This window comes from Lissotriton vulgaris, chromosome 7 (assembly GCF_964263255.1).
Source record: "Lissotriton vulgaris chromosome 7, aLisVul1.2, whole genome shotgun sequence".
Lineage (NCBI taxonomy): Eukaryota > Metazoa > Chordata > Amphibia > Caudata > Salamandridae > Lissotriton > Lissotriton vulgaris.
Window position 1 is genome coordinate 1,619,384,542 of NC_141695.1, and position 24,046 is coordinate 1,619,408,587.

The 24,046-nt window shown below is 45.0% G+C and overlaps 1 protein-coding gene across 2 annotated transcripts in view; it reads right to left on the reverse strand.

Annotated features, from left to right (window-relative positions):
• Positions 1 to 8,442: 8,442 nt before the first annotated feature.
• LOC147706109 (embryonic polyadenylate-binding protein-like) overlaps positions 8,443 to 24,046 on the reverse strand; it is a 552,087-nt gene continuing 536,483 nt past the window's right edge. For both annotated transcript variants that reach the window (XM_086929033.1, XM_086929034.1), the window contains one exon: positions 8,443 to 8,858. In XM_086929033.1, coding sequence (XP_086785159.1) covers positions 8,781 to 8,858 — 78 coding nt within the window. In that variant the 3' untranslated portion in view covers positions 8,443 to 8,780. The remainder of the gene's footprint in view (positions 8,859 to 24,046) is intronic.

Here is a 24,046-nt window from a genome sequence, read left to right on the forward strand (position 1 = left end):
TACACTGACTTATTTTATACATTTTTGAAATTTGGAAGCAATGGATGTTTTAGAAGCCACACTTACAAATAAACAGCACCACTAACAGAACATGAATCACTAATTAGATCAAATTTCACACACTGAGGCGGATTCAGTGGTTTACTCGTGTGATTCTCACATACAACCACAAAACAGACTGATTGAAAAAAAATCAAGAATCTTAGCCAAGCCACATAGGATAAGTTAAATTGCAGACTGTGTCTGGTGAGGCTCAAATAATGCAAAACCCATCTCAGTCAATAGTGGAAATTCCTATTGCTGTTGGCAGCAACGGAGTAGTCCAAGCATGAGAACTAATAGATAATGAAGTATTGTCTTATTAGGGCCCATAACTTATAGGATCGTTGACGTAATAAGATACAAATGAAATGTTAATCTAGGCATGTCATAATACAGCCACTTCTATCTGAACTAATCAATTCACTCATCAACTTTTTAAAATGATCTTTGTTACAATCATAACCACTCCGGAAGCTGAGAAGCGTTGGCAAGTTGCGACTCGTTGCAAAAACAAGTGTCTTATTTAAGCATAAACCCAAGTTGTAATGCCACAAAAATTAAACACTGTATGCACATTACTTCATATTTCAAGACAAATGTATACTTTCTTTATACTTGTCAGGAGTGGTGGCAAAGTCCATTGTGGCCACACAATACCTGGAACGAAATTGTGTAGCTGCCACAATTTTCTGAGTACAGATTCAGGAGGTATACAAAACGGCAGTATACACTTTGGATACATTCACATTTTTGGATTAAAGCAGTATGCCAAGACTCGGAAAAAAATGCCTATCTTGTATAAATGTTCAGTTGTGTATTGTTACAGCAACCATGCCTGTTAGTAAACTAAATTTTGTTGCAGCATGTCATTCGGGGGTTTCGGTTTCCTGAAAGTGCAAACTTATATTGAAACAAGCAAGTTTCACGAGAGCAGGAAAGCTTTCGTCATCTTGAATCTCAGGATTATAAAAAGGAATCCCATTAACTTCATATTAAACAGGTTTCGGTGAGCAGTCGGATGGTTCCAGCATTGCTGGATAAGAGAATGTGGCTAAGTCCAGCACAAAAGGCAAGGGTTGGCCCTTGATTCCCCAGCAAGCAGAATCTTGATTTCCTGGCAGGTGGGACTATGGAGTACAGAATGATGGTAAGATAATTGTTTGCTGAGCGAATGACAGATTTTTGAAAAGAAGGCGTAAAGAACATTGTGAATACAATTCATTTAAAGTTTGAATTCAGACGCTGAATTTGAATGAAGGTAAAAGATTTACTAAAAGCAACGATTTAAGAGAAAATGATGTATACGATTCTTAAATGAACGCGAAGTTAAACAATTTTCCTGGTGCCATTGGAGAGCGAGGGGTTAGAAGCCCAAAAGCGGAGGACAACAATTATCCCACGGAGCCTACCTGCAAGTGTCCCCCTCCCGCCGCCGCAAGTGTACGGGAGAAGTGGCCGCCGAGCGGAGGGGGGCAATAAAGACTTCAAACCCCAGCAGGCCTAGCGGCGGCTACACGCCGAGGCAAGCGCGCCAGCAGGCGCATAAAGGAGGAGTCACCCCGGCCGAGCGGGTGACGCGAAGTTAAACAATTTTCCTGGTGCCATTGGAGAGCGAGGGGTTAGAAGCCCAAAAGCGGAGGACAACAATTATCCCACGGAGCCTACCTGCAAGTGTCCCCCTCCCGCCGCCGCAAGTGTACGGGAGAAGGGCCGCCGAGCGGAGGGGGGCAATAAAGACTTCAAACCCCAGCAGGCCTAGCGGCGGCTACACGCCGAGGCAAGCGCGCCAGCAGGCGCATAAAGGAGGAGTCACCCCCGCATCGCGGGAGCGCCCGGGGCTAAGCCCGGGCAAAGGGCGGGCCCTCTGTGGCCCTCAGGGGACCAAAGGAGACGGGACGGGCCACCCCCCTAACGTCGCACCACTCCCAGGATCAAGGTGATTGCTTGTTGACCTTTTCTTCTTCCATTGTTTTAATAACTGCATCAGTAACCAATATTATCATTGTGCAACATTGACTTTTCGGATTGTTTTTCCATAATGACTAAAGTAAGAAAGACTCCTGTGGCCACAAGATCATCCACTAGAAATAAGACCTTGCCATCCACACCTCTGCCGACACTGACTGCCATTGACCTAATGCTACAAAAAAACATAGGTGTAGTTGCGGATGCTATCCAAAACACGGAGAGGCGTCTTTCATTGACCCCGGATTTGTGTTTTCCCAATTTATCACAGCATACTACCGCAAATACCACCGCAAATAATAATACTATGGACTCCTCTTTCAACCAGGAGGAATCTCTTTTAATGCAGTCTTTTACAGGGTTGCCAAGTGGTCAAAAAAGCTGTAAGAAAACTGTACTATTGTCTTCACCCATAATAGTAAACAGTTTAGAACAAAGCCCTTTGCTTGTTTCCAACCTGGGGGGCAATACCTGTTCTTTTCAACCCGGAATATCTACACCAAACTCGCCAGGGGGTATTCATGTTGAAAGTTTACCAAATGTAAATGTAATAACTGTTGACAAAACACTATTCCCCAACATGAGAAAGCGTCAACAAAAGAAACACGTAAAAACTAAATCAATAGTAAGGAAAATTTATAGACCATTAGGCCTTCACAAGCCATCGGCAAAGGATGTTTGGTTAAACTTTAGGTTGGCTAAAGCACCTAACGCTATACAAAACCCTTCCTCTACACTTGTCACCAAGAATGTTAGTACACAAAATGACATACAGGCAGAACATACTAAGACACACTCAGTGCAAACGTGCCAGACCGAAAAAGTTAGTGTACCGGATAACATAACTTCAACTGTTCTGGAAGACTTGACTAAATCGTTACTGCAACCTTTGTGTGACAAAATCACCTGCATAGAGCAAACCTTTGCGAAATTTGAAAAACAACAAAGAAAGGACACTTCAAGTATCCTAAAGATCCTTTCTGTACCAAACCCAAAGGAAAGCTCCATACCACTTAAGAGTAACCCTAAACAATCGAAGACTTTGAAGACACAAACAAATATCATTACCCCAAGTTGCAGTTCTGTTTTGACACCTTCTCTACCTGTAAAAACATCAGTGCAAAACACTTTAACATTACCGACACAAGCTAACAATAACACAGTTATAGCACAAACCTTGCCTACCTCATCTGAGAGTCATATTCCTGACACTGATGAGAGTGAATGGGCCACGGAAGGTATATCTCCTGAGCCATGCGGCGGTCAAACTGAGTCACAAAGGCCAACAACTACACAAAACGCTACTCTAGACACACGCCCAAATCAAACACCTACAACAATAAACCCAAAAAAAGCTACCCACATTCACCTTCCACCTGACTCATCGGCACACCATAGTAATGATTGGTGTACCTCAACTTGAAACAGGTAAAACAGAAAGCTATGGAGACCTGAAAAACAAAGTAAGCCATTGGTTAACTGTTCATAGACCGATTCCCCCCTATATCAGTGGCAAAATAACAAATGTTAGGAGAGTGGAATGGGTGGGGAACGGATTTAAGTCCACAGAGGGCGACTGTGTTGTAGTCAATTTTAAGGATGGCCGTGCGGCAAAGCATATAACTGACTGGAAGGACAGCTCTATTAGCAGCCTGATCCGCACTATGGACTTGAGTTATTTCTACCCTCCGAATAATCATTCCCTAACATCAGTGCACTCATATCCCACTGTTGAGCACGTAAGAGCCCCAGATAACTTTAATCAATATCACAGTGGGAAAACACCCAGAAACCAAGGACATTACATTGCTGGAGAACAATGGCTGCCTAGGAGGAATATATCCTGGGAACCTAGAGAGGTTAGTCATCAAAGTACCTATCCAGAGAATTGGGAGGTTGCTCATGGGGCGTATTATCATCAAGATCACTCCCAATTTATATACCCAAAAACCTACTATAATGTACCTATCACCAATAGGTTTGACGCCTTTTATAACCAGAGCAATCTGGAGGGGGTTGACTGACTTCAGGCTGGCCCACTTACAATAATTTCAGATGACTTTACAGCACCTAGTTACGCACAAGGAGAGGCACACAAACAAGTCATAGTAGCCCCCCCTCTGACGACAAAGCGAGATAACTCCAGTAAGACAGTGTCAACCATAGACCATCCAACCAATAACAGCAAATTACCCGTCTTGCTTGAGGCCCGTAATCCCCCCTTGGCCAATACAGAATTAGATTTGTCCAGCACTGTAAACGTGGGGGCTATACACACAGAACTAATCAACCTGATGACAGCTCCAACTATCAGAGAACCTGTCCTAGAAAAAGTATCTGGTGATTGCAGCATGAGCCTAGTCTCTTGGAACATAGCGGGCCTGGCCGATAAATTACGTGACCCTGTCTGGTTAACATCTGTTAAAAAATACACAATTATATGCCTTCAAGAGACATGGATGGAGGATAAAAATGCCCACATTGAGGGTTTTCAAAGATTTGTTATACCAGCAGCAGCATCAACTAGGGGAAGAGCAAAGGGGGGCTTGGCCATCTTTATTAATTTAGGTTTGTGTTGCAAAATAAGTAACTGTTACAATGCCAATCGGAACATTCAGATGCTTGAACAGAAGAGAGGAAAAAATGTTTTGACCCTGATTAATTTTTACAATGCTAATAATGGTAATGGTGAATGCAACATTGTGTCCTTAACAGAGATGTTGAGAAAAAGTGCATGCACTCTGTCACGGAAGATGTTGATTGTAGGTGATTTTAATGTACATCCATGTAACAATCCAGGCTCCACCCCAATGGGATCTTTGGGATGTAACAATGTAGAAGGTTTCCATTTTGCCCATTCTAGGGGAGGTAAGAATTTAAACGACCTGGTGAACGAAAATAATCTAATTGTAGCCATGTCCATGGTCCCTGAGACAAAGGTCTATGATGTTTCAACCTTTAAAGGATTAGGTCAGGGATCCTTTATAGACCACATATTAATATCTACAGATCTTGCAATTTGGGTCTCGAATTTTACCATTCTCATGAGTGTCCACAGTGATCATAATCCCCTAACTATCAAACTGGGTGGGACTTTATTCGAACAGCGAATGCCCCGCGAAGACCGGGGAACGATGAGCTGTACAAATGGTAGACGCCGTATAAAATGGACAATGGTAAACCAAGCAATCTTGTACACTAAAATAAATAAGACATGTGAAGAGGAATTGTTAACTTGTACATCTTCTTACTCACCCCCTGAGAATATCTTGTCTGGGTTCGAGGCGATAGTATCAATAATTGGCTCTATGCTAACAGCACAGACTAAATGACAAAGCAGAAAAAACTCTAAATGGTTTGATCATAACTGCTCTAAGGCAAGTAGAGACCTGAAAAATGCGTTAAAAATCAAACCCAGAGATCATGACCAAATTAAAAATTTTCGCTTGATCTATAAGAAGGTATTAGCCGTTAGGAAAAAAGAAATTAAGGCCAATACTATAGAGTCTCTCCTTGACCCTTCGGTGCTGGGGAATAGTAGTAAGTTCTGGCAAATTATTAACAAACCTCTGTTTGATAACCCTAATGATACAGCCCTTGGCACTAACATCTCGGAGGAGGAGTGGGTGACCCACTTTAGTACAATTTTTAAGAGTAATGAGCAACGGGCAGAAAATGTCTTTTTAACTTCATCTGTGAATTCTCTGTGCTTTTCAGTTAAAGGGGTTGAAAGGGGCATTCAGGGATTAACTAGTAATAAGGCCCCGGGCCCGGATGGTTTACCACCGGACCTTTTTAAGTCCAGTATTTCCTTTTGGGCACCCGTCCTCACTGCGGTAGTGAACGCAGCTGTGATCTCGGGGTGCCCTAATGCGTGGGGAATATCGACCATAGTCCCTGTTTTTAAAAAGGGCGACCGTAGTAGCCCACTATGTTACAGGCCGATATCTTTAATCAATTCTGTAGCTAAAGTGGTAGGTGGAATAATTCTAAACAGGCTATCCACATGGGCAAAAGAAAATAATATTTTATCACCTATACAATACGGATTCAGACCCGGTCATTCGACAATCACACAATGTCTAAACCTGTATCTGATCCTAAGTAAATATACCCTGGCCAAACAAGGAACTGTCTATATGGCATTTATGGACTTATCGTCTGCTTTTGACTGCGTGGACAGAGGCATACTATGGGCAACCCTGATAAAAATGGCGTAGAGAGGAATCTAGTTAACTTTTTGGCTGATCTGCACTCGGATACAAGAGCCAACGTTCGTTACACTCAAGATTTAAAAGTAACGGGTGAATTTAGAATAAATCGGGGTGTGCGACAGGGGTGCATCCTGGCTCCATTCCTCTTCAATTTGTACATCAACGAATTGGAGGAATATCTGCTAAAAACTGAAGCCGACTACCCCCTTGTAGAGCGCAAGGGGGTTCCTGTGCTGCTTTATGCAGATGATGCTGTACTCATTTCTAGAACAGCAAATGGCCTTCAGAAACTACTAAATTCCTTCTTTAAGTTCATGGAGTCCCGTGGGCTAAGCATTATTAATTCTAAGTCCTACGTCATGAAAACAGGACAGGGTTCACAGAAAACTAATTCTTTCTGTATAAATGGAGAAAAAATCCCTATCACCAACACCTTTTCATACCTTGGAGTCCTATTAGATCATAAATTATCCTGGGGCCCCGCTGTTATCAAAAAGAAGGGTGAGGCAACACGTGTCAATGCGGCCATTCTTGGCTTTGCGAAAAAAATTGGAAATTGCCCGACGGCCGCTTAGCTTAAATTATATCAGGCAAAAAGTGTTGCTGTCGCCTGCTACGGAAGTGAGCTCTGGGGCTACTGTAAGATAAGGGACCTAGAGGTTACAGAAAATAATGTTCTGAAAAAGATACTGAGGCTATCAAGGGGAACTGGGAATTTTTCGGTACATGAGGAGTTGGGTGTTCCCTATCTAAGTGACAGAATAGCAGTGAACCCGGTACTGTGCTGGTTGAATTGCTGGATTAACAAAGATATACCTCTCACCCAAGCCTTATTAAAAGAAGCCCTAACACTGGATGGTAGGTTTAAGGTTCCGTGGTTGAAGTATATAAAGGACTGTTTGTCGTCAATTGGCCGGTCTGATCTGTTTTTAGCTCCAAATCTGATCACGAAACCCGATGTTATCTTTGTAAAAAACGCCATGTTAACACTTAGATGTACTGACAGGGAAGACGTTGAGCTACAGAAGGACAGTGTTAGGAAACATCTACTTCTTAAAACCTGTCCACAAATGGAACCTTACTTATCATGGCCCATGACTGGCTATGAACGCTTTCTGTTAATAAGGTTCTGCTTTGACCTATTCCATCTCTTATTGGCGGTACCAAGTGGGGCTCACCGGGGTGAGGTGTTGCCAGCTTGCGGCTGCGACGGGAAGTCTCCGCAAGACCTGGCACACTTTTTATTTATTTGCCCTTACTACACTTTACCCTGGAAATTATATCTTAAACCGTGCCTCAAAAAACGGAACTTTGCACAGATTAAACCTGCACTTTATTATCTCCAACTACTGAAATGTGATTGCACTTTATTTGTTTGTAACTTTTTAAAATCAGCTATCACTTTCAGGAAAAGTATGGATGGATAACTATGCTGCTAATGCCTTGGGCACTTTTATCTTTTATAAATGAATTTATTTATGTATTTATTGTATTTTAAAATAATGCTCATGCTTATGTTGCCCGCTGCTTTTTTCTCTTATATTGTTTACTGGATCATTTACTTGTCAAATGAATTATCTGGATTGTTTTTAATTGTTTGCTGATGAAATGTACTTTTATGACTGTAATGTTTACAATCGAATAAAGTTATTTGAATTGAAAAAAAAATGAATAAGATGTAAAGCTGAACATCACCCTTTTTTTTGCTTAGAAGACATTTAAAAGATCTTAATCAAGGGAAATTCTCAAACTAAGACCCACTCATTGAGGGACACTAAGAGTGAAGAACTACAACTCTTATAAGCCCTTAGAAGAGAGATGTATCTAAAGAAGATGTACAATGAAGAAGCATTTAGACATTAGAAAAATGGATCTGTTAAAAGAATTGGAGAAAGAAAAAAAGATATCAAATACATTTCATGCTCAAAGTTTATGGAGGGAAGCTCTTCAGTAAACCTCTACCCCATTTGTCCACAGGTAACGGTTGATACCAAGAGTGTCTTTATGAGTGATATATTAATTTTTTCATATTCACAGGGTCAATGATTCTAGTCATCGCGCATTCCAGGTCTCCCTCCCAGCAGGACACCTCTCCTCCCCAAATCTTCCTTCCCTTGTCTGGCTACTGTAAGCCACTGTTATTATCGTTGTAGAGTTTGCGCTTCATGGCGGACATCTTGAGGGCACTGCTCCAGAGGAATCTTGATACTGCCAAAATAATTGCATTGATATACCTCATTTTATTTCAAAACAAATTCAAATGCTTTTATAATTTCAAAGAAAACAAATGTTGCTCTTTCCAGTAATTTTTTTCTTCTTTCAGCTATGTGCTTTTGGCTGAAAATAATTGTTTACTTATATATAACATTCTATATACATACAAAAAAATTAATTAAATTATCTTCATAGTCAATTTGACAATACTTTCCAAGATTTCCGTTCCGATTTTTGTCAAAGGCACACAGCTAAATAAGTTCCTTCCACAAATGTCCTTGGAGAAAAAGTATGTGCTACCCGGACAAAAACTTTTTCTTGCAATGCTTTGCAGATAGGACTTTGTCAAACAACAGCTTGTCCACTTTTAGGCGTCCCTTCTTTTGCGTGGTGTGCTTGGAGTACTGCAACTGCTTCTTCTACCTATAAAAGAAGATTGCATTTAACTCTGAATGCTTCATCCATACGTTACAATTGTCAAATATGGTAGTTACTTGTTCTCAGCACTTATTGACCAGTGGCAGACATTTCAAATGTTTCTGGCAACTACTAAAACATTCAAAATGTGAAAACCCAATCATAACGAAGGGACATGGAGACGCGTATACGCATGATTAGTACCTTGATCAATGGGATTCTCTTTAGGCATATCTCTTTAGTGAGATGCTGTTAACCAAGCCAGTCCACTGGGATTAACAGATTACTTACCAAATGTATTATTAATATCTTATACAGCATGAAAGGGAAGAATCTGAGAGTTACAGTTTGTATGGGATCTTTAAAGGTCTGATACTTCATTCCTACCCAGATCCATGAAGCTCCACTCTCTCCCTCACTTCAAGAAGTAACTGGACTAATTGTTTTGGGACTCACCTAATCCATAATAAGACATCTAGCCATAGTGTGTCCCGTTTCTTACAATTCATGTAAGCATCCTTTACACCCAACCACCGACTTTGCACACACAACTATGATCAGATCCTTTAGTTTGCAGGTAGGTTTTTGTTCTACAAATACCTCTACCTACATACATAGATTGAGAGAATTTTACCAGGGGTCCTACTGGGACTTGTTACAATTATATAGAGAAAAAGGGTACCTCGTGTGAACAGCTTCTAATGCTTGGTAGTATAAACAAATCAAAAGGACTGATCAAAAAGAAATCTCTAACTTAATTTTTCAATTATTTAACTTAAGCAACCATTTGTTATCATGACATTAAATGTATACACAGGAAAACTGTTTTTTGCAAAAAACTGTCTGAATGCTGTACATTGGAGAAATCACTCTCCCCAACTGTGAAGTGTTGGCTTCCTATCAAGAACAAACTTCTATCAGCGAAGGAACTACTCCCAGCTGCCTTATTCATCTTTCCACAGTTTCCCCAAGCCAAGTGAATGGAGCAATCTACTCGGGCAGGTCCCAAAACAATGCCTCCAGGCACACTTTCGCATCAATCAATGACCGTGATATCTACAACAACCTTTCATCCTCAACCCTATCTAATCACTTCATTAATCCTCTACCTCTGACCATCTTCAAAGAGATCAAAGCCATTACTGTCCCCATATGGTTTAAGATTGGAAATGTCTCGCTACGTCAAGGCACCATCCCTTACTGCAGGGTTCTTCAAACTGTGGGGCGCGCCCCCCTGGGGGGGCGCGGCACCATCTCAGGGGGGGGGGCGCGCTCCACTCCGATCTTCCCTTTGTGCCCGTTCCTTTGTCCCTGTGGCAACGTGATGTAGAGACTCTCTGTGAGGGTGGGCGATTTCCGTCAGAGTGGGGCTGCAGGGGCCTAAGAGCTGAACAAAGCTCATTAGCATGCGAATGGTCTCTTAAAGAGGTGTGAAGTGCTTGGGTGCGGCTGGCTGGCTGAGTGTGTGTGTGCCCAGAAGCTGTGTCAGCCCGGGCACACACAGGCATGGTGAGGTGAAGAGGGAGAGCGAGGGAGGGAGACAGGCAGACAGAGGGGGAGCAAGGGAGGGAGACAGAGGCTGACAGAGCGAGAGCGAGGGAGAGCGAGGGAGACTGAGGCAGACAGGGAGAGCGAGAGAGAGTAGTGGAGGGAGACATGCAGACAGAGGGAGAGCGAGGGAGGGAGACAGGCAGACTTAGGGAGAGCGAGGGAGGGAGACAGGCAGACTTAGGGAGAGCGAGGGAGACAGGCAGACAGAGGGAGAGCGAGGGAGGCAGAGTGAGGGAGAGCGAGGGAGACAGAGGGAGAGCGAGGGAGACAGAGGAAGAGCGAGGGAGGCAGAGTGAGAGAGAGCGAGGGAGACAGAGTGAGAGCGAGGGAGGCATAGCGAGGGAGACAAGGAGAGAGCGAGGGAGACAGAGGCAGCTAGAGGGAGAGCGAGAGATGTCGGGTGGAGCCAGCCACCAGACGTCCGTTATGTTGCCATGTGGGTGAATAGATGTATGGGTGGAGTGGTGGATGTATGGGTGGAGTGATGGGTGGAATGGTGGATGTGTGGGTGGAATGGTGGATGTGTGGGTGACATGGTGGATGTGTGGGTGACATGGTGGATGTGTGGGTGGGGGGGTGGATGGATGGTGGGAGAGAGGATGGATGCATGAGTGGAGGGATGGATGGGAGTGGATGGATGTGTGTATGGTTGGAAGGGTAGATGGATGGGTGGAGAGATGGATGGATCAGTGAAATGGTAGATGGATTGATGGGGGGTGGATGGTGGACGAGTCGGTGGGTGGATGGATGAGAGAGGTGATGGATGGATGGATTGGTGGGTGAAGGGGTGAATGAATGGATGGATGGATGAGTGAAGGGGTGGATGTGGGGATGGATGGGTGATTGAGGAGGGTGGATGGACGGGGGATGGATGGAGGAGTGAAGGGGTGGATGAGAGGTCAATGGATGGATTCATGAGCGGATGGATGAGTGGGTGGATGGGTGAAGGGTGGATGGAGGGATGGGTGGCTGGGTGAGGGGGGAATGGAGAGAGAGGGTGAGGGGAGAATGGAGAGAGAGGGGGAGGATGGATGGATGAGTGAGGACATGGATGAATGATTGGCAGAGTGGATGGGCAGGTGTGTGCATAGATGGGTGAGGAGAGGAGCATGGAGATGGATGGGTCAGAGTGCATGCATGAGTGGGGGAGGGTGGAGAGCGGGAGGGATGGATGGGTGGGTGGATGAGTAGGGGGTTGAGTGGGTGGACGGATGAGTGACTGGGTGGATGGATGAGTGGGTGGGGGGATGGCTGGATGGGTGAGAGGGTGGGTGGTTGGATGGATAAGTGAGTGGATGGATGGATGGAGGAGTGGATGGATGGGTGGAGGAGTGGATGGATGGGTGGAGGAGTGGATGGATGGGTGGAAGAGTGGGTGGATGAATGGAGGAGTGGATGGATGAATGGAGGAGTGGATGGATGAATGGATGGAGGAGTGGATGGATGAATGAATGGAGGAGTGGATGGATGAATGAATGGAGGAGTGGATGGAGGAGTGGATGGATGAGTGGGAGGATAGCTTGGGTGAAGGTGTGAGTGGTTGGATGGATGAGTGGGTGGATGGATGGGTGGAAGAGTGGATGGATTGGTGAGGGGATGGATTGGGTGAAGGGATGGATGGATGATGGATGGATGGGTGAGGGGGTGGATGGAGGGATGGATGGGTGAGATGATGGATGGATGGAGGGATGGATGGTGGATGGGTTTGCAAGTGGTTGAAGGGGTTTGGATGTGGATGGGGCACAGATGGAGGGAAGGAATGAATGGTGGGGGAGTTGGTGGATGACAAGGTGTACATGATGGATGGGGAGGGTTGTGATGACTTCCTTTGCCTTGGAGAATTGTGTTTTGAGCTGTGTGGTACGCCTCTGTCGTTTCGCCACACCCACTCACAGGCATGCAGTTTGCTAGGCACTCTTGTTGTGTTGAGCATTGTTTGCCGGATATGGCCCGTGGTGTGCGCGTTGCAGTCGATCATGTGGTGTGCCGGATTCCCGAGGTTTCGGTCGGGTGGTGGGGGGGGCCCAACATCTGGGGGGGGGCTCAACCTGGAAAAGTTTGAATACCTCTGCCTTACTGTCTCAAAGTAGGACAGATAACCCCCACTTTAAAAAAAACAAATGGAGATTGCTCAGATTCCAACAACTGCTGACCTATCTCGAACATCCCTCTCTTGTGAAGGTCCAGGAAAAATCTGTCCAGATCCAACTCTACAGACAATTTTCAACTCCTTGACCAACACCAATCAGGCTTCCATCATGGTCACAGCACTGAATCAGCACTCACTCACGTGATGGAGGAGCTAAAAAATGTTGGATTTAAAAGAAACATGCCTTCCGATACTACTCGACTCATCTGCCTTGGACACTGTTATACACAACAGTCTGCTGACCCTACTTGAATGAAGGGTGGGCATATTAGGGGTCGTATTGTAATGGTTTACTTCATTCCTTCACAACGGATCCCAACAAGTCGAGATGAATCAATCCCTTTTTACGCCTTCCTTGGTCACTCTTGGTGTTCCACAGGGATCAGCTCTCTCAACCATTCTCTTCAATCTATTCTTGGAACCGCTAGAAGACTCCTTAAAATCTTGTAACATTATCACTTTATGCAGATGACACACAATTGTATATCGAAATCTCCTCCCCAGATAACACCATATCCCTCACCTCTACTTTACAAAACACTCATCTTTGGCTTACCGACAACCATGTCAAGTGCAACGCCGCTAAAATGGAATTCCTACTCATCTCACCTCCGAACAACATTCCCAAAATTGATCTGTGGATGAAACATTTTACAGCACTCAACTGTTCTCATCACATCCTAGAGTCTGCTAGATCCTTGGGAATTATAATAGACAAAAATCTGAATATGCAATATCACATAGGTACGGACACCAAAGGAGCAAATTATCAGATGAGAATTCTACAGAAACTTAAACCTTACCTCCACAGTAGGACCTCAATCATGGTTAAAGATGTTGTGTTGCCCAAAATGGACTTCGGTAGTGCCACGCAATGCGGTCTACCTAGATACAAGCTGGCCCCTCTAAGGGCCTCCCTTAACATGGCTGCCAGATTGTCTCTGGAACAAAAAGAACCAGGCACATTTCCTTGGCTCTGAAATCCCTGAACTGGCTTCCTTATGAGGCAAGAATTGAACTAAAGATAGCATGCATAATGCATAAAGCCCTTCTTATCAATATCCCCAGTTATGTGGTTCAAAACCTTGAAAAATTGGGGGGGTTGCAGCTTGTACCAAAGCGCGAGCTCCCTGCTACAGAAAACAATGTTTCCATAAAAAGATAAGGGGATACAGAGCTTTCTCAGTGATGCACCTAAGATATGGAACTCTCTGCCACCGGATGTTCGCCTAATCTCATCTACCACCTCCTTCAAAAAAGAAGCAAAATCATTTCTGATGAACACGTTTTTACCCTAAGCTATCACCTCTGTGTTTCTTGATTGTGACCATACCTGTGATTTCATGATGCCGGACCTTTTCATTGCAGACTACCTTTGAGAACAAGATTAGTAATTTGTGTATTCTCAATGCTCTGTACTTCATTCATATATTTGATTATTTTAGCTAGCTCAATTATACCCTACCTTCCTTTCATGTAAAGCGCTCTGATACCCACTAGGGTCATGTTTGCGCTATACAAAGCTTTATAAATAAAATAAATATTGTGATGTGCAAGCGTCCCGTCACCAGTGAATAAAAACAGTGCAAGATAAAGTCAATTCAATTCACAAAAACCATGTGCCAGTTACACAATCTTTCACAAAAGGATGTGGATAGTTTCTTAATTAAGTGGTATATATGGTCCAGTTTTAAATAAGGTCAGAGGAACTAGGCTCATGACCCATGTCGACCCAGTCTGGGTCTCCTCAGGACTGGGAACTGGGCTGCCTTCCATTTGGAATAACTTGGAACATAGGCTGCCGAGTAGAAGAAAATTACTGTACAAGTTAAAAATCAACTGGTATATACAGGAACACCTGGTTTTATGACTGTTAAAGTAGTTCAGAAGGACAGGCAGTGTGGCTTCTGCTCTCTTAACACAGAGGGAAGAGAGGTTCTGGCTGTATGAGTCAACACGTGTTTTGCAGGGTAGTGCGCATTGCATTCCAAAACCCGCCCATTACATGCCATCATTAGAGCAGAACACTATATTGTGGATATCAAACAATTTCCTTGTACTCTGCAGTTTGATTCCATACTTTGATGACCAACACCGCATGGATGCTCAACAAAGCCTCACTTGAAACCATAATACTTTGGCTGTCCTGAAAGTCACTTACTCTAATTTTTACAAAATCTCACACAGGAGTAAACTAGTCACAGACCGCTCACTGGTAGTACCAAACTTTGTTCTCTTCTTGGAGTTATGAGAGTCAATATAATAGTAAGGAACCCAAAATAAATGGTTATGCCACTGTATCTTGCCAATTACAAGGATTAGGTTTTTCCCAAACCAAAATAGGAACCGGCAAAAAAAAAAAAAGTAGCAGTACGCAGTTCCTCCTTTGGTGCTGCTCAGTTAATAGATCAAAAAGTAACTTAGTATGCAGAAAAAATGTGGGGGTATCAACTGACTACCCACAATCAGATTACAGAAGTTTTTACCTTGATTATAAATTTGGTGGGCACTTAACCAGGGGACACTTACTTTCCAGCTTCTTTAAACGGAGGACACTGACCCAGCGAGACGGACTTCTGAAGCGAACCAGGGCACTTAGCGCATCGCCACACGAGGTCTTCTGCCAACTCCTCGCCGCACCCGCTCCGCGGGTGCCGCATCGCTGCACTACAACATCGACAGCAGCCTTGTGGAGAACACGCAAGACCAACAGCGGCAAGGCGGTAAGGGGCGCGAGAGACCAGCAGGGCTGCGAGCGTGCGGGGACTTCAACTCCCAGAAGTCCCTGCAAGACCAAGGAAGAGCTTCCGGTCCGCTCTCCCTGCTGGCCCGCCCCCCGCCCAACAAAGTTGTTTAAAAAGCGTTTCCGTTCCCGCCATTAGCGGGACACTTACTTTCCAGCTTCTTTAAACGGAGGACACTGACCCAGCGAGACGGACTTCTGAAGCGAACCAGGGCACTTAGCGCATCGCCACACGAGGTCTTCTGCCAACTCCTCGCCGCACCCGCTCCGCGGGTGCCGCATCGCTGCACTACAACATCGACAGCAGCCTTGTGGAGAACACGCAAGACCAACAGCGGCAAGGCGGTAAGGGGCGCGAGAGACCAGCAGGGCTGCGAGCGTGCGGGGACTTCAATTCCCAGAAGTCCCTGCAAGACCAAGGAAGAGCTTCCGGTCCGCTCTCCCTGCTGGCCCGCCCCCCGCCCAACAAAGTTGTTTAAAAAGCGTTTCCGTTCCCGCCATTAGCGGGACACTTACTTTCCAGCTTCTTTAAACGGAGGACACTGACCCAGCGAGACGGACTTCTGAAGCGAACCAGGGCACTTAGCGCATCGCCACACGAGGTCTTCTGCCAACTCCTCGCCGCACCCGCTCCGCGGGTGCCGCATCGCTGCACTACAACATCGACAGCAGCCTTGTGGAGAACACGCAAGACCAACAGCGGCAAGGCGGTAAGGGGCGCGAGAGACCAGCAGGGCTGCGAGCGTGCGGGGACTTCAATTCCCAGAAGTCCCTGCAAGACCAAGGAAGAGCTTCCGGTCCGCTCTCCCTGCTGGCCCGCCCCCCGCCCAACAAAGTTGTTTAAAAAGCGTTTCCGTTCCCGCCATTAGCGGGACACTTACTTTCCAGCTTCTTTAAACGGAGGACACTGACCCAGCGAGACGGACTTCTGAAGCGAACCAGGGCACTTAGCGCATCGCCACACGAGGTCTTCTGCCAACTCCTCGCCGCACCCGCTCCGCGGGTGCCGCATCGCTGCACTACAACATCGACAGCAGCCTTGTGGAGAACACGCAAGACCAACAGCGGCAAGGCGGTAAGGGGCGCGAGAGACCAGCAGGGCTGCGAGCGTGCGGGGACTTCAACTCCCAGAAGTCCCTGCAAGACCAAGGAAGAGCTTCCGGTCCGCTCTCCCTGCTGGCCCGCCCCCCGCCCAGGTGCAGCTTCCTACATAAAGGCCACTCACTCCCGCAGCGCGGGACGCAGCCCGGGCTAAGACTGGGCAAAGACAGGGCCGTTTGAGGCCGTTAGAGTACGGAAGAGTCCGGTCCGGCCCACCACCCTAACGACTACCATTCGGCCTCCCTTAATATAGGTATTTGTAAATAATCAACGTGAGTTCCTCATTATTTGGCCAAGTTTATATCGACCCTAGGCGTACTATTCCTGTAAAATGAATACAAGATCCACCAGACAAAAAAAGAAACCTAATAAGAATGGCATAGGCGACCAATTATTAGGTCCAATGGATGACTTTCTGGCCAAAGCGAACACTTTCATAGATCAGAGCATAAGTTTAATTGAGGGCAGAGTGTCAACGGAACTGGCAATTGCACGTCGCTCATCAATGGGATTACTTGCTACAGCAAAAACCCCGGAAGTAAACCCAGTTACAACGCAAATTGCGACAACGACAAATAGACTTAGTCTACCTAATAACGTCGATCTGTCAGCCTCACAAATATCCGTATCCCTCTCAGAAACTGATCTTGAGAACACCCCCGACATGTTTCCTGACCCCACGCCCGAAGAAATCAGACAATCGAGAGGCAAGCGGGAGGGGGCAGTAAAAAAACGGAATACTAAAAACGCATTGGAACATATCAAAAACATCACAATATCTAAGCATCCAACGCTGTCTATCGACACAAATGCCCCAATCGCAACCAATCACCTTGCTCCCCCATCTAATAACGTGGTAACTATCCATCATGTTCCACGTGATTCTTGTGATTTCCTAATGCCAGACTCACTAACCTCAGAACATATAGGAAGACAACGAGAAATAGCAAAACTAACCGCAGAGATAGCATTCCTTTTAAACTCCCACATACGCCCACTAGAAACTAGACTTAGTAATAGAGAGAGGCACCTAGCAAAAATCAGCGGCTTTTTAAAACCCGCACCCCCACAACCTCATACTAAGCCCGCTGTAAATCCAGAACATACTGTTCCAAAGAAAACTGTAACTAAACCTCCGTCACAGTCTAAAAAGCAAACTATATTGATCCCTCAGACAAACCCTACTAATCATAAGAAGGCGACCTCTACGCCTTTGGTCATCCCCTCCCAGGCTAGTCCCCAACCATCACTTACCAAAAACCCCACTTCCACTAATAATTCTGTTCCCAAAACACCTGCACCTAAAACTCCTGCACCGACAAATTCTAAACCACCACAAACAAAAAATGTCCCGAGATCGACTAGTGAACAAGTGCCTACCTTTAATTTACCACCTGAGGCCACCCCATATGTGGTAGTTATGACGGGGGTCCCCGAACTTACAGGTGAAGGGACAGAACCAAACTGGTCATTAAAGAACAAGGTCCAGTTTTGGTTGAATACTAATCGCCCCGTCCCACCACCGTGGAAAAGTAAAATCGCCTCAGTGTCTAGGACCTCGTGGGTAGGTTATAGGAAAAAAACTATCCGAGGAGACTGTATAGTCATTACGTTTGAGGATCCCAACATCGCTGACTATATTTGTTCATGGGATCATAACAATTCTTCCGGGGGGATTGTCACAAGACCCCTGTCCTACTTCTACCCGAAAAGGTTCAATAACAGCAACCACCAACGCACTTTTGATAATATGTGGAGGAAGCCTATCCCGCAACCGTGGGAGCTTGAATCCGCCGCCATAAATCCTGTAATGCGACTTACTGAACCTACTAATCTCAGATATCCAGCTAATCCAAACTATCAGCAGCGAGAAGTCCCATGGCAGATCGTGGGTCCTCAAAAAAGATTTGGAAACTGGGATCAATGGGAGAGACCATCCTATCAATCATTTGGTCCCAATTATGAAGGCACCAGCAATGGGCAACACTGGCTAGGCTTCCCGACCGCAAACAGGTTTAGTGGCCTGGAAATGGTCGATTGACAAACATCCAACTCACCGGAGCCATTACCAACTACAGTAGCCCTTTTACACCCTAACCTGGGGCCCATACAACCCATACCACATAATCATAATGTCGTGCAGCAGCCCGAACCCACCCAGTTTTCCATGATTTTTTGGAACGTAGCTGGACTTCGCAACAAGATTGAGGATGGATCGGCAGCAGCCTTTTTTAACAACTATCAAATCATATCCATTCAAGAAACATGGGCAATGGCGGCCCTCCACTTAGTGGGATATAGAACCTTCAACTCTCCCGCTCTTCCGAGTGTTTCGGGTAGACCTAAGGGGGGTCTGGTAACCTATATGGCCAATACCATCGCAGACATAAAGATCATCAAGACTGACCTTCTCCCGAACTTTCAGATTCTTACGCTCTCTGTAGGGAACAAAATCCGTCTATCAATAGTCAACATATATAACAACTTGGACCCTGACAAATTTCTAATCATTCTTGATCAGATCCAAGATAAGTTATCAGAACACATCCATCATAAGCAGAAAGTGGATTCTTCCTACATAATTTGGGGCGGTGACTTCAATCTGCATCCCTGCCCGAACATCGACGTCTGTGGAATAGTAGACGAATTAGATACTCCTCTAACTCATTTCACCCATTCAGGATCGGGGTCTGCTATGAATAAAATATTATTAGACTTGGATCTCTATATTTTGAACCCCGTGGAACAAACTAGTAATAAATTTGAGCCAACATATAAAGGAAGGGGCCATGAGACCACCGTGGACTATATATTAATTACAGAAGCTCTAAAACCGCGAGTTGGAACATTTAAAATCTTGGAAAACTGTCTCAGTGACCACTCCGCCCTCAGCCTTAGTCTCCAACTATCCCACCCGAACCCTCTGATGGTAACAATAGCCAACACCCTATCACAGAATAGGCTCGAGCTGCATAAGACAAATGGCTTTACTATTAAATGGAATAAAGTGGACCCTAATACCCTTACGAAGAGACTTGTTAATCTCGCTTACAAAAACATCATGATATGTCTTGATACCAACGCAGAGGCAAACCAAATTTTAGAAAATTTTTACATTATCATAGAACATGTCAAAAACCTATTAACCAGACCTCACAACCAAAATAAGACAAAGACTACAGGCTGGTTTAACAGAGATTGCACAAAAGCACAAACCAACTTGAGGAAAGCCCTTGGAGAAACTAACAGAGACCCAATAAAGATCCAGGGCCTCAGAAGAGAATATACCATTGCCAGAAAGGTGAGGAAAAAAGAATTAAAAACATCCCTTTGGAAAGCACTACACGAGAGTGCACTCGCGAAGGATTCCCAGTCTTTCTGGAAAATAGTCAAATCCCCCTCACTAACTGACCCTAACGGACCAAAAATAGATGTGGCCATCGATGAGGTCACATGGATGAGTCATTTTTCGAAAATCTTCGAATCAACATCTAACTGTGAATCGCAACAGGCTGCACACAATCCAGCCACCTTTCCTATTTCTTTGGAAATCGATCTACAAGAATTCGAAAAAGCCTTATCCCTAAGTAGGCCTGGAAAAGCCCCCGGTCCAGACGGGGTTCCTGTTGACTTATTTAAATTTCTCCCCGACCTCTGGACCCCAATAATTACAAGAGTTTGTATGGCAACCACGGAACTCGGACTATTGGACTCATGGTCATCATCAATAATGGTCCCCATTTTTAAGAAGGGGGATAGGCAAGACGTTAAGTGTTATCGCCCAATCTCCCTTCTTGACTCCGTGGGTAAAGTGATCGGCAGAGTCCTCCTTGGCAAACTGCAACAGTGGGTAGCGGATGAAAACATTCTCTCCGACCTACAGTTTGGCTTCAGGGAGGGCTTTGGAACTATTGACCAAGTTTTGAACCTCTCCTTGCTTACATCTAAGTATATCCTCGCAAAAACAGGAACAATCTTTATGACATACGTGGATTTGTCATCTGCATTTGACTGTGTCTCACACTCCAAGCTCTGGTCACTGCTGAGTAAGATGGGGGTTGACCCCCCCCTTTTGGATTATCTAAGGGAACTCTACAGCGGGGCCACAGCGAGAGTGAGGTTTGGTACAAGAGGAGAATTGACGGCACCATTTGGGGTAGAGCGGGGAGTGAGGCAAGGCTGCGTCTTGGCCCCCTTTCTATTTTCATTATATACCAACGGTCTCGGAGAGTGCATGTTGAAGGGGGGAAGAGACCTCCCAAAAGCAAAAGATCGCCTGATCCCCGCCCTGCTCTATGCGGATGACGCCGTCATTTTAGCCCGGACCCCAATTGAACTACAGAAGCTACTGACTAAATATGCAGATTTCATGGCCGCCCTGGATCTGCACATAAATGTAAAAAAGACCTTTGTCATGGTGGCAGGCGGCGGAAAAAAACAGGTAAAATCCATTTTTCTGAAAAACCAAAGAATTGAAAGGACCTCACAATACCCGTACTTGGGCATCATGATAGATGATGCCCTAAGTTGGAAACCGGCGGTTGAGGCCAGGAGACATCTTTTCAAAAGAGCGATTCTGGCGCTTATGAAATTTTCAAGAAGACTAGGGAAAAAACCCCAAGTCGAACTGCTCCAAATATACATCGCAAAGTGCCAATCCATAGCATTATACGGTGCTGGTATTTGGGGGCATACTAACACCAGCCACATTCAAAAAGAGGAAAACATCTTTACGCGATTCCTCCTATCAACATCACGAGGCACCTCCATCTATGCCTCGCATATTGAATTGGGAATCCCCCTCATTGAAGACCTGATCAAAATCCAACCCTTAATGCTATGGAGAAGAGTCTGGTTATCCGAAGATAACAACTTGACAAAAAATATTCTTAGAGACATCATGGAGTTGGATAACGTAAAAAAAATACCCTGGCTCACATACATTAGAAACTTCCTCTACGATATGGGTATTGAGAAATACTATAATAACCCAGAACTAATGAGTGAAATCTCTAAAAAAGATCTAAAACAAATAGCATTGAGCCATCTAGACTCCCTGAGACTAGCAACGATGGCCACAAAAAAATCTGCCATCCACGCCATTTTGATCCAACAGACCTTGAAAATCCAGCCATACCTTACACTGGAGATTTCCACCTACGAAAAGATGCTCCTAACAAGGTTCAGATTGAACCAATTTTTCAGACTAGTGACTTTTCCTGATAAAAACAATTGGAGCACCCAAATGGTTCTGTGCCCCTGTGATGATCATTCCCGCCAGTCCACCATTCATACAGTACTTTTCTGTAAGTTCTATCACCCACATCGAAAGACATGGCTAATCCCCTTATTAAAAAAATGGGGTCATAGACAGTGTCGTCCAGCGATGTTATCACTCCAATGTTTGGACTCTGAATGTACAGTATACCATGTACTAAACTTTTTAAAAAGCATCATGAGACATAGAAACAATTTGTAAACTTGTAATTTTCTACCTTTTTTACTCTTCGTAAAGTCCTTTTTTTTTAAAAATACCTAAATGTAACTGCTTTTTAAATGATTTTTCTTAATATCATGTTATCTTTTATGGCTTTTCAAATTGTAAAAACCGAATAAAGATCATTATCACTGGTGTTCTGTCACAACTGTTTGATTGATCAGAAAATTTCCCTTTTTGACCTCCGTTGAAGCCCTAGGCAAAGTTTAAGCTCCCATATGTTCATTAGTATGTGCAAACCGATATTCTCCATGAGAATGTCATGTTCCTGAACGAGGACTATGTCAGCAGAGTGTTTCACCGCTGAGCGTAAATTTAGTAGTGCCTATTTCAGGACGTATTAGAGGTGGTCCTATCAGAGGGCGTATGAGAGAGGGGAACTTGATTGAGGTTGGATTTGTATAAAGACCTAGTCACGGACGGGAAAACCTGAAGGCGTGGGAGGTAATAGTCTAGATTTTGGTGGCGGGTGGGCAAGAGCGGCCGGGGTGGGGTTAAGCTAAGTGGTCAAGCAGGTCATAGTTTGATAGCTGTCCAACTAGTCTATTGGGTCGGGAGGAGGGATTATGGACGGGTGCAGTCATGTAGCCAGGCTGGGTGCTCCCGGTTTACGTAGGGATACGGTCAGAGCAGTGGCTGGAATTTCTCTGGGTGTTAGATAGGTGTTGAGCAAAGTGTGAGGACCACTTTTGTTGGAGGATTTGCAAAATAGTAGGAGAATGTCTGTACGGGTCCGATGCAACGTCCAAATTCATAGGGTCAAGCATTAAGTCATACAATAGGTTTCTGAGGGGTCCAAGGTTGGGGAAAACGGAGAGGGGAGGGAAGGGAGGCTTAGAAATAGGGGGAGCGGGAATTTGTAAAGTTAATTAACGGAGCCTTGGAGTTGGGTGGTTGAGTGGAGGCGGTGTCAGGACGGAACCTGTTATTGGGAGCATAGATGGGGGAGGGGGAACGCTGAAGGAGTGGGGGGGTGATGGTGTGACAGGTGTCAATGGAGGGGGGATGTTTAAGTTGTCAGTAGACGATTGGCTGCAAAGGGAAGTAATGGAACCCATGGATAGCTGGGTGACCACCGGGTGTGAGAGGTGGGAATGGCGGACTGGTATGGTAATAGAGGAGCGTGGGTTAACAAGAGGGCAAGGCCATGGGGAATAGGCAAGGGAGTAGGAACGGGAGTGATCATGACTAGCTTGTTTTTGAAGTAGGAGAAGAGATTGCGGAAGAGGTCCAGGTTGTGATCAGAAGATTGGAGGAGTAAGGTGCTGTTGTAGCTGGAAATTATGGCATTGCTGTGGTAAAGCGAGGAGGGCACACTAGTGAGTTTGTGGCCATGTGGGATCAGTCTAGAAAGTAAGGCAACTAAAGATCTCAAGATATGGACTCCTGTAAGGAAAAAACAAGTTTGGCCACTGGCAGCCAGTGATGCTCAACTATATTACGTGCAGTTCAAATAAAAGGAGCATGTTGTTCATGGAGACTCTCATAACCCATCTGGACAAGGATAGGATGTCTCCACTTAGACTGCCACTGGTAACAACAAACCTTTATCTCTCTTTAATTAGGCCAAATATTTAAAGTGGACTGACTGATCTCACACTGTTAAGCATCTAAAGGCTACAAAGGAACATCACTGAAATACATTTTCCAATAAAGTACCGAGCTTAGCCACTACAGAACATGGACCATCATGGAGTTCTGACACCCAACCACTTTGAGCGGATCTCTCTTGCTACTTGACCAGGCAAATGTTTACCAGGGCTGAGTTATAAAGGTTCTGCCTTATCACTCAAATACTCGGAGACTCCCTATGCGTCATATTTGTACCATGCAGCTATGCTTGATGCATAATGAAATTCAAGTGCTAAATAGTTGAGATCTAGGTCTGGGATCTCAGAAACAAATACTAGCGGTGGAGTTTTCGTGCCTAGAAGCATTATTACCAAGCACATGGAAAACTGACAATTCTGTGGAATGACTATATTTAATCTGGCAAGCAGTCCTGGGGCTTTCCAAGAGCAGAGTCAGAAGTTTTTAGGAGCCATCCAAAACCACAACAGTGAAGACATTATGTGTAAAGAACCCCCCTTGCACTTTTTGGGCTCTAATTCAGCACCAGTAAGCTACATGTTTCAGGAAACCACAGCTGATAA